Raw genomic sequence first — 12,168 nt, forward strand, 5'->3', positions numbered from 1 at the left:
TATAGCGTAAAGAGCGAGGCGTTCAGGAGGAGACATCGCCTTTCATATACGGAATAATATCTGTTCGTTTTAAGTTTTAATGTCGCTCCTTACTTGCAGTTAAAAAAACTTGTTTTTTTATTTAACAGTAAATAAAGAAGGGAATGTAAAAGGAGAAAATAAAGGTGGTAATATCATGATTGCTTTGAAGTCATTTTTTCTAGGTAAATAGATATTTAACATTAACAAAACAATTTCGTATGAGTCGACAGGGTGCAGCTCTTATAAAAGCACTCAAACAGGAGCAGAAAGTACCAGGATCAGAAAGTGGTCTTTTCTTCTTTTTCTTCACATTTGTCACATGATTTTTTACAGGTTATAGAAGTTCCAGGTGTGTGTGATTCCCCAGATATTGGATCATCTTTCCAATCAGATTTTGATCTCGTCAAAAAACAAAATGGAAAAAGTCAACTAGAAGAAAATCACTGCAAGCAAGTACGAATCCATTTATTTATACACACAGGGTCAACTTGAACTGTCCTTTCCTGGATTTACCCCTGAATACTTGATAACAATTTACGAACTACTATCCTTGGTTCTGACAACTTACTTAAAAAACTTACTAAAAAAAATACTTTCAGCTTTTTTTATTTGCGATTTTATAATCAATTTTATCTTATTAATGTTATTAAGTTTTCTATACATTGCTTAAATCTCTTTTATTACTCTTTTAAAGGCTTTTACATCTTTTTTTTAGTAAATAAAACGGATAAAACGTAAATAAAACCAGTATAATAATTTTATTTTAAATAATTTTATTTATTTCTAAATAATTTAAAATTAAACAATAATATTTTTGTTAATAATTTTTATAATAATATTTATTTTTATAAATTATATTAATAATAATTAATTATATTAATAATATGATTAATTATATTAATTAATAATTAATTATATTAATAATAATTAATAATTAATTATTATATTTATAATAATATTTATTTTTATAAATATTTATTTTTGTAATAATAAATAATATTATTATAATAATATTTTTTCTAAATAGTTTTATTTAGTAAATAAAACCAATAAAACGGACAAAAATAGTTTCATTGTGACATTTACGAAATCAAAAGAAACGATGGAATGGCCAATAATCGTTTCTCAAGACCTGTCCCTTGGGTTAGAGAAAACAATTCTCTGTCCCTAGCTTTGTACAAGCAGAGACAGGATGATGTGACAAAACAGGAAAAATAGGAGAATTATATGACAAATTTAGGGAATTGCAACTAACCGTAGCTTTTGAATGGGTTGAAGGGGATAATCCTATTCTTGTTTGTGATAAGTTCAGTTTATTTTCAGTTTAAATCATTTCAGTTTCATTGTATTCAGTTATAGTTCGTTAGCTTTCATTCATAGTATTTTCCGAGTTTTCTGTTCGACTAATTATTTCAAGTCATTCGTTTTTGGTTTTAATGTCGCCTTTTTTTCCAAAAATGTTTTCTTATTGAATTAATGACATAAAATATTGCTAGTGCTTCCTGATATAAAGGTAAAAGATACGGCATTAGACTTTACAGTCCCAACCGGGGATGCTGATCTCCGTTTCTTGACCCTTCAGCCAAGAAGTGCAATGGGGGGCTGGGGGCCAACCATCCTGTGCTTTCGCACACCCTTCCTGTTTACCTTCCCCAGGTTTCTCCAGGTACACATTTAGAGCTGGGTCGACTTTGGTTAAGCTTACAGAGTCACGCCACTGACTCCCGTCCCAAACTAAATAATTGGGTACACTGGGATTCGAACCCGCGTCCTCTCAGACGAAGGATCCTGAATCCAGCGCACCAATCCACTCGGCCAGGACGGCTTCCTGATATTCAGGGTTGTATTTTTTTTTTGTATTCGCTTAAATTATATGTATTTTATTGTCACTTGAATGTACTTTTGCGTATGTGTCTTCGCTTGTGCGGATTTTTAACTTGTCTGTATACATTTATTCAAGTTTTTTTTATGGATTAGAGGTTTGTTTACATTCATTCATTTACATTCATTTTGTTAACGGCAATCGTAATTTAGTTTTTCTGGTAAATGAACGATAAAACTGATAAAACCAGTTTTTTCTGATTTTTAAGAAGTTTAAAACGATGGAAAAGTCTCTGGTAATATTCTACGACTGATCCCAAGGGTCAAAGAAATAGGTCCCATGTCCCTAGTTTTGTTGCAAGTGCAGGAAAAGATCGTGTCAAAAGAAATGGAGAATGATATGAAAACTGTAGGAAATAATGAAAATTCCCTACAGTTGAAAATAATATTAGCAAAACCTTGGAATAATTAAGAATTGAAATGAAAATTGTTATATATGGTAATTGAGCAATATTTTAAAAATCTAAATTTGAAATTTATATAAATGGCTTCTGAATCGCTCAAATACCAAATGCATTTCTTCTTTCTTATCTATATGTAACATAGAATTATTATATCTTGTTTGATTTAACTGTTAAAAGATGTTTGACAGTTCCTTTTTCTTTCACTTTAACGTTCTCCTTTTAGGCAGGGTTTTTACGGCCCAAAACAGGCCCGGTGAGAAAAACTCCTGGGTATCAAGCTGAAGTAATTACATTACCAACTAGCAGTGTCGATGGGGAAAATAGACGGGCTCTAACTTCATTGGCGATCAATATTGCCTATGGCTTGTAAGTACTGTGCTCTATATTCCCAACAGGCATTACTTAGGCATAAATTATATATATATATATATATATATATATATATATATATATATATATATATATATATATATATATATATATATATATATATATATATATATATATATATATATATATATATATATATATATATATATATATATATATATATATATATATATATATATATATATATATATATATATATATATATATATATATATATATATATATATATACTCTGTCTTTAATCGATATCAAATTTAATATCTCAAGAATTAATCTACAAGTAAAGTTTGCTGAAAAAAGTGTTGAAAGATAAAATTTTTATGTTACGAATATCTAGGAGCGTACAAAACAGTGAGTTTTATGCACACACAGAGATTTTTTTTTTTTTTTTTTTTTTTTTTTTTTTTTTTTTTTTTTTTTTTTTTTTTTTTTTGTAAACTTCGGAGGTATGCTCATAAACAGCACTGTGTGAAAAGTTAAACAACGCATGAACAGTCATCGTAAATATGTCTTTATTAGAATATATCATAAATAGCTTTAAAATCATGAAGTAAACAATCATAGAGAATATAATAGGTTATAGAATAACCATATAGAATTTGGAAAAAACCATAATTGAAAATGACTGATCATGCTCTAAAATTCTGTCAAAAACAAAAACTGAATTTTCTGTTTAGAAATTAATATTTTATCTTAAAGGTCTGATGAAACAGCCTAATTAAGCAAAGCAAGCAGGGGGCGAGGCCAAAAATCAGTGGAAGTTCATCTTGGAAAGGCGGCTCATTTAAGGGTGCCATTTGTAACTGCCAGACACCCACGCTGGCTTGAAGTGCCCTTTTGCTGGCCAAGAAGCCAGTAAATCGAGCTTTTTCTTCTCTCTAAGAATCCAGCTGATGATTTTTTGGTTGAACTTGCTTTTATTAGATTACTAACCTCTGATCAACATGAATATTGATCAGGCTTGTGAAAGGATGCTTTCGTTTTGCTTTTCCAAAAACTTGTACAAAATGTCAAAGAATACTAATGAACAATGAAATTAAAGCATAATTATAAATTTTTTTAGATCCGAAATTTGAAATTACTTTAGCCCGGTGCCATTAGTTGGAGGAGGGGGCGTGAATGATGCAGTTGAAGGCATATATCCCCCCTAGATTTTGAAAAACACATTTTTTGGGTAACAATCTCATATAAATGGCTTTTTGGTATTTTCATTGGACAAATGTCTTTTTTTTCGTATTTCTATTCGAAAAGTTGAAAAAATTATACTTTTTCGCCCCTCCTAAATTTTCAAAAAGTCAATATGCCCCCCACTAAATATTCGTGAATTGATGCTACTGTTTTAGCCCTTCCAGATGTACTTTCACTGTAGGTGTTTTCACTTGTAATTTTTGTTAGAAAACTAGCCGAGATACATTTTATTTCATTGCTGCTACTACTAACTCATTGCTGCACAAAGCTGCCAAAGGCTATCGCAGCTACGCACTCTCCTCATCCATCCCAATCATTTATTTGTTCAGGAAAAAAAATACTGCCTATTATTACTGCCTCGAAACTACTTTGCTTTTATCATGACTTGCATATCAATCCCCTCCCTTGATTTCTTTCAGCCAGGATAAAGATTTGTATTCTGCTAGACAAACGTTAAAGTATAAATTTCTATACCCAGAAAATGAAAAAAGGAAGTATGCTATCTGTCACTGATTATGAAAAAAAATGTGCCGTCTGTATTCCTTAATGATTTACTAGCCTCAGTTCTCTCACTATTACTATGATTCAGTAACTTGTTTATCTTCAAAAGCGGTTTGATCCCCAGAGTATTTCGTGAAATAAACTTTGAACATGAATAAACAGAAGTAAATTGGGTAAGGGAGATTTTGAATGTTAGGTGTTACAAAAATGATGTGAGGGGTTGGAAATAATTATAGAATAAGCATTATCCTGAAAATTTTTCTCAGAAATTCTAAGAAATAATATTGAGAACAATTATTTAGCTTTGTTTTCAAAATTTCAAGTCGTTTGATGAAAAAGGGATTTAATGAAAGAATTTTTTTGAAAATTTAGTTCGCTTTTGAGTTGAGATACTTTTAGTCTCTGTCCTCCAAGATCATTGTTAAAAGACCAAAGATTTATTAAAAATATTTTTTGAAAAATGTTAATTCTCAATTTCTGAGAAACTATTCAGTTTGTTACTTCTGGTTGGTATTAATACAATTGGTAATAACCTAGAACTAAGTTCTATCAAGAATTAACCATGATTGCGTCTCCTTTTGGAGGTTCTGAGAGTTCAGGGTTTATTTAATGTTAAGAAGACCAAGTTGCTTAGACTGGGAATACTTGAAGTTGAATAGATGATGGCAGTTGGGCAGCGAAAAGATCGATCAAGTGGATAGTTGTACAACAATTTATGAATTAATAGTTTCTTTTTCTTTTTAAGTTGGAACTTGGATATTTACTTCCACAATAAAAACTTTTTTTTTAATTAATTATTAGCCTAAATAAGAATATATGTCGCTTGTTTTGATCTTAATGTAGCTGTCATCTGGTATCGGAACATTTTTGTGATTTTTGTGATTTTTTTAAGGTGTTTGAGTCTAGGGAATAATTTTTATGTAAATTTTACTGTAGATGAGATTAGATAAACTAGTCAAATAATTCTTGATTTGATTGGTTGTAAATTAGGTAGTTTATTATTAAAAAAAAAATTATTACTATTTAAAAAAAAACACATAACAACAATAATAATAAAGATCCTAGAAACGAACTTGTTAAGGACCAAAACAACAACAAAAAAATGAAAATGAAGAAGAGAAAAAAAAGAAAAGAGAAAACGTGGGTAATTAAAGCAAATTGAATAAACATTTAGAGAAATATAATATCAAGATTTTAGCACATTGTTATATATCGTCCGAAAACTTGTGGATAGCTCGACACTGGAGTGTATTAAATTCCATTGAAGTATAGATTTACAAATTGCGGATCGCTGGACGGAACTAGAGATACACTTGGGGACAATGAAGGAACGGTTGGATGAACGGAGACAGTGGCCTTCAGAATTATTACTATTAATTTTACTATTACTATTAATAGTTACTATTAACTATAAAATTAATGGGCTTGTTCTTGTGCGAATTTTTTTTTCTATACGTGACACTGAAGAGTAGCTTAAAGTATCATTTAATTCTGTTGCGAGAGCAACACTTTGGTTTTGTCCCGGTTTTTTTTTTTTTTTTTTTTTTTTTTCCTATGCCGCCGATCTCAGCTTATTCCTGGAAACTGGTAAGGGTCTAACCTGTGCGGTTTTTACGGAAAGTGTGGACCTCAGGCCGGATTGATGAATATGACATTACATTTTGGAAAGCTCCGTAGAACTCTTGCCTGGGGCCAAAAAGGATGGTTTTTGCTTGTCCTCGAGCCAGAGCCTATGGTGTGCGAAGTGAAGTGGAGTTATATAGCCTATGTCAGAGAGGAGTATCTGAAGTTGTGCAGCCAAGCTTTCGTTTCATCAAACCATGTTTCTGCTTTCGAGTGGAAAGCTCCGTTCTAGCAGGCAAGCAGGCAGGCACCAGTTTCAAATTGAAGATGGACTAAAATCTATAAGTGTTAAATATATGCGGTAGTTCCCCGGCCCCACAGCCAATATATCTTCTTTGAGTGATAAATAGAAAAATTTACAGAAACAAAAAAGTGCGATTTTCCCACGGGTCCGAAAGTGCTGCCATCTATTGTTTCTAGCCATTTCTGTTCGTGATTTCAGCTGACTTTACCATTCTTTTTTTTTTACTTGGGATTGCAATAGAGAAATGGTATCAGATATACCTCTTAAACTTTAAAAGTTCTCTCATTGCTAAAGAAATTAGAGCTTATCCTTTGCTCCTTTCTAAGTGGTGGTGTTAGAAAGTTGGCCTCCGGCAAAAAAGTCAACTTTTGAACTAAGACAGATAGAATTTTTTTTTCAATGACAATCGATAGACCTTGCTGAGCTGATCAAAGTATATGTCATCCATTTTTTGTTACAAAAATTCCTTCATGACATACACCAGTTTGAAAGTTTCAAGGGGTTGACAACTTCAGTGGTAAGGTACAAACTTGAACCAAAAATAGGCCGATACCAATTGTGAGATATGTAGGGGACTTCCAAGCAACAGTCGATTATTAGCTTATAATCATCTTTGGCAATGAGAGGTTTGCAACTTTTGCTGATTGGTGTACCTATTATCTGTTTCTGGTGTAATTGATGGTAAGAACAACTTGGTTCCCGATTGTAAGACATGTAGGGGAGTTGTAAGTAATAATCGGCTGTTAGGCTACAATGACTTCAGCGACAAGGGGTTTGGAACTTTTGCTAGTTGGTGTACCCATTATTTGTTTCCGGTGAACTTGGATGTATATCCCGGGAGAGGGACTTGTAAGTAAGAATCGGTTGCTAGAGGAGGCTCACGAGGGGCTACAAATTTGTGCAAATTGGTACACATCTATGGAATCATGGACCCATAAATTTCCTGTAATGACTCGCCATCCAATAATAAGCGATCCTGGATGGCGAGTCATTACAGGAAATTTATGGGTCCCTGCTGGTATTTTGATCCTGAAAAGTTACAGATAGCTTTATAATACCAACTAGATTACATAAGATAATGTTCCAAGTTTCCATTCGTCACGATGTCTACGATTGAAAAGGATAAAGTTCAACCGGCTGCAAAGTGACATGTAGGGGCCTAGTAAGTAATAATCGGCTGTTAGGTTACAATCATTTTCAGAGATGAGGAGTTTGCAACTTTTGCTTGTTGGTGTACCCATTATTTGTTTCCGGTTGAACTTGATATCTATTTCGGGAGAGGGACTTGTAAGTAAAAATCGGTTCACTTTAGGCTAGAAATTTGTCCAAATTGGTGCACATTGTATTCGATCCCTGTAAATCTGTCGGTAAGAAAGTTCATATCGATGGTCTATCAATCACTGTAACCTAGAATTAAGATGTTACGCAACGGGTACAAACGATAATACAAAACAATGAGGTAGTTTCGTAATAATTAATAGAATGTCATCTATGGTATTTTGATCCTGAAAAGCTCCGGATAGTTTTATAATTAATACCAACTAGATTATACAAGATATTGTTCCTAGTTTTCATCCGTTACGATGTCTACGATTGAAAAAGATAATGTTCAACTGGCTGCAAAGTCAATTTAGTCCTTTCTTTCAATATTCTTTTGTTGTTGTTTTTTCAACGCTGGGGTGTGATCATGTGATTACTGATTACGTTCTTCTTTGAACATACTGTTTTAAAAGCTTCGATAGGCTGACAACTTCAGCATTTAACCGATAGCGAAGAAACAAAACCAAAGTGTTGCTCTCGCAACACTTTAATCGGCAAAGCCGGACAAAGGTTGCCGCAACACTTCACGTTGCCCAGGCAACGTAGGTCTAGTTAAAATTAGGCAAGGTAATTAAGTTAGTATAATATATTTTATTTCGTTAACTTTAAATAAGGTAGCTGTTTAATTTTTTTAACCTAGAAATTGCTTAATCTTTTTTGTCTTTGTCTATGTGCTTAAGTCCGTAGAACAGCCTTAAGTAAATTTTCATTTCAGTACAATAGACAAACTAGTTAGACTTGAATTAGCTAATTCAAATGCAATGCAATTAGGTCGAATCTTAACCAGATTAACTAAGCTTGGATCTGGTAATCAAACATTTCGTGGTGTTTAACTGTAAAGTAAGGATCGACCCGGATCAATAGTAACCAAACCTCTAAAAAATGGAATTTTGATACCAATAGATACATCAAAAGAATTGGATTTTTCCGCTGATTTCAAAAATATAAATTTCATCAAGTTTAGTCTTATCATCCATCAAAAGTTACGAGCCTGAGAATATTTGCCCTATTTTTGAAAAAGGTGGAAACACCCTCTAATAATCGTTGAATCCTTATGAAAATCACACCATCAGATTTAGCGGATCAGAGAACCCTGCTGTAAAGGTTTCAAGCTCCTATCTAGAAAAATGTGGAATTTTGTATTTTTTGCCAGAAAAAACATCACGGATGCGTGTTTATTTGTTTTTTCCCCAGGGATGATCGCATCGACCCAGTGGTCCTAGAATATCGTGAGAGGGCTCATTCCAATAGATATAAAAGTTCTAGTGCGCTTTTTAAGTGACCAGAAAAATTGAAGAGCAACTAGGCCCCCTCCGACACTGATTTTTTCCCGAAGTCACTCGATTGAACTTTTTATATAGCCACTGAAAAATCTAATAATTAGGTGTTTAGGTGTAAAATGACCCCTCACAGTCCCAGGGGAAGAGCTGCAAGTTGGGAACTTTGCTCATTGTTTACATATAGTATTTGTAATTAGGAAGTATGCAGCCATTTTTGGGGGGAGGAGATTATGCTTGTGGTGGACTTGTACGGGAGAACCATCCTTGGGAATGCGAAATTTCTGGTGATAGAATATTTCAGGGAAAATGTTACATTTGGGGGTTTTGACAGAATTACTATACGAAATTCCTTTTAATTATCTTGCACTCTCTTTGCCAAATTTTTGTATGGGGAGATGTTCCGGAGGATTATCCAGGGGCTTTTTTCTGCAGGTTTCGTTTTCTGGGAAAGATTTTCCACGGAAGGGTGTATGTCTGGAGTGATCGAGCAACTGATAGAGATTAAAGTCTTATTCTAATGAAAGAATGCTAAGGAAACTTTTTCAGGGTGAATCGTCCACAGGAAATTTTACAAGGAGGGGGATTCTCAGCAAGGATGGGACTTTCTGGTGGGAATTTGAAAAGAGGGGGGGAGGGTGCACTTTAATTTTGATAAAATTTCCAAGGAGGAGTTTTCCGTGAGGGGAGGGGTATATTTCATAGACGATGAGCCAGATTTACCAGCAATATTTGAAAAACCAAATTAAGCCATATATGAAGGGTTGTCCCGTCCTCAATACCTTACTCTTTACGCTAAAGTTTGACTGTTTACTAAAATTGAAACAAGGGGCCGTTTAATTAGAATAGGAAGCTTTTCTAAAAGTGGAAACAGCTTTAGCGTAAAGAGCAAGGTGTTGAGGAGGGGGCAACCTTTCATATCTGGAATAAATTTGCCAAACTTAATACGCAAATTTTGTTTTAATTTTTCATGTACGGTGAGCCAAATTTCAACCTGAATTAGTTGAAAAACGTTCAGAAATAAATTAGAAAAACAAGTTTGTTTTAACTGAAAGTAAGGAGCGACATTCAAACGTAAAATGAACAGAAACTATTCCCTATATGAAAGGGGCTATTCTCTCCTCAACGCCTTGCTCTTTACGCTAAAGTTTTATTGTTTTAAAAAGTAGATTTGTTATAAAGAGTCAAACGTTAGCGTAAAGAGTGGCGTTGAGGAGGGGAGAGCCCCTTTCATATAACAAATAATTTCTGTTCGTTTGATGTCACTCCTTACTTTCAGTTAAAGAAATTTGTTTTTTTGTTCAATTTAATTAGAATAAAACCTAGTTAGATTTGAATTAGGAAACATAATTATCATAAAGCTAGTCAAAGAAGCTTTATTTATTTATTTTTTTGGCTTTTGTTTATGTGTTTGAGTCTTGAAAAAGGCCTAAAGGGAATTTATAATTAAATAAAGCTAGGTAAACTAGTTAGATTGATTTAGCTTGCTGAATTGAATAAAATTTAAATTGGCAATTAGACGTAAATATAGATTTTGTTCTTTTTTAGAGGTTTTTTTAGTTTTTCTTTTTTTATGTTCAATGCGGAGACCCTAGGATGGAAAATCTATCAGATAACAGAACCTGACGGGTATTTGCCATAGGGAACCAGATCATTGCAGTATTAAGTCCCTGGAAGTCTTTTTAACATCTTTCATGTTTGTTTTAAGTCACTCTATACTTTAGGTTGAATTTATTTAGGTTTGGTGAAGCTGACATACTGAATTTGTGTGGACCGGTTGAGGGAGGATTGACTAGTCATCAATAAGTTTGACATCAGATAATTTATTACTCTGTTAATTCCCTCCTCTAAAAAGATTTTGTACTGTAAAATATACATTAACTTGCAATTTAAAGCTTACCCCTCATTTGCTGTTTTTACTGCAATTTAAACAAAATCATATATATATATATATATATATATATATATATATATATATATATATATATATATATATATATATATATATATATATATATATATATATATATATATACTAGCTGTTGGGGTGGCGCTTCGCGCCACCCCAACACCTAGTTGGTGGGGCGCTTCGCGCCCCCCAAGCCCCCCCGCGCGCGTAAGTCGTTACGCGCCATATTAGTTACGCGCCATTGTAGTTGTGTCCCTGTGTCCCACCTGTGAATATAGATAGATTTATATATGTGTTTCAAACTACGTAAAAATTGCGAATATACAACATTCTTGGCTTTCCCATTGTCTGTCCATATACAAAGCCGTATGTACTAATAATGACGTCATATGCAAACGCTCTTTTTACAAACAAACAAACATGCATACACACAACTCGTTTTTATATAGATAGATAGATAGATAGATACAATACAAATTAACTACGTAAAACTTGTGAATATACAACAGTCTTCGCTGTCCCATTGTCTGTGTTGCAATCTTTTAAATTGAAAAAGCAGATCCGTTGGAATCATGGGAATACGAGGAATAAGAACAGCCTCACCCTCATAAGGCCCTGTCAAGATTGTGGCCTCTATTAGGTTTTCCATTGTTTTTTTTTTACGGCAAGTCGCGTGCCATTGCAAAGCTTTGGTGGGTTGATATTTCATAAAAGTACTAGCTGTTGGGGTGGCGCTTCGCGCCACCGCAACACCTAGTTGGTGGGGGCGCTTCGCGCCCCCCCCCAAGCCCCCCCCGCGCGCGTAAGTCGTTACGCGCCATATTAGTTACGCGCCATTGTAGTTGTGTCCCTATGTCCCACCTGTGAATATAGATAGATATATATATATATATATATATATATATATATATATATATATATATATATATATATGTTTTTAACTACGTAAAACTTGCGAATATACAACATTCTTTGCTGTCCCATTGTCTGTGCATATAAATAGATTGTCAGGTTTACCGACTCTTGAACATGCAACATATAATGGTCCATGGGAAAACAATCCGTATTCAGATCTATACCTCATGATTCTAATGATTGCCCTTGAGCTTTGTTGATGGTGATTGCTAATCGACCATTCCCTGAGTCGCCATCGTCATTTATATATCCCCCTGTGCACCCCGGCGTCCCCTTTGTAGTTATGTCCCTGTGTCCCGGTCGTCATTTATATTCCCTGTGTCCCGGTCGTCATTTGTGTCCCGGTGTTCCAGTCTGTGATTTCTCTTTGAGTGTCCCGGGCGTCATTTATATTCCTTGTGTCCCGGTGTCCCGGTCGTCATTTATATCCCCCTGTGCCCCCCGGCGTCCCCATTGTAGTTGTGTCCCTGTGTCCCGGTCGTCATTTATATTCCC

The 12,168-nt window shown here is 34.0% G+C and overlaps 1 protein-coding gene across 1 annotated transcript in view; it reads left to right on the forward strand.

The window, feature by feature from the left end:
* Nucleotides 1–12,168, forward strand: part of LOC136039490 (syntaxin-binding protein 5-like) — a gene marked incomplete in the record, with an annotated part of 340,696 nt that overhangs the window by 181,917 nt on the left and 146,611 nt on the right. The window contains 2 exon segments of the mRNA XM_065723280.1: nucleotides 355–474; nucleotides 2,530–2,672. Of these exon segments, the coding sequence (XP_065579352.1) occupies nucleotides 355–474; nucleotides 2,530–2,672 (263 nt within the window).

The sequence above is a fragment of the Artemia franciscana genome, chromosome 19 (genome assembly GCF_032884065.1).
Source record: "Artemia franciscana chromosome 19, ASM3288406v1, whole genome shotgun sequence".
Taxonomy (NCBI): Eukaryota; Metazoa; Arthropoda; class Branchiopoda; order Anostraca; family Artemiidae; genus Artemia; species Artemia franciscana.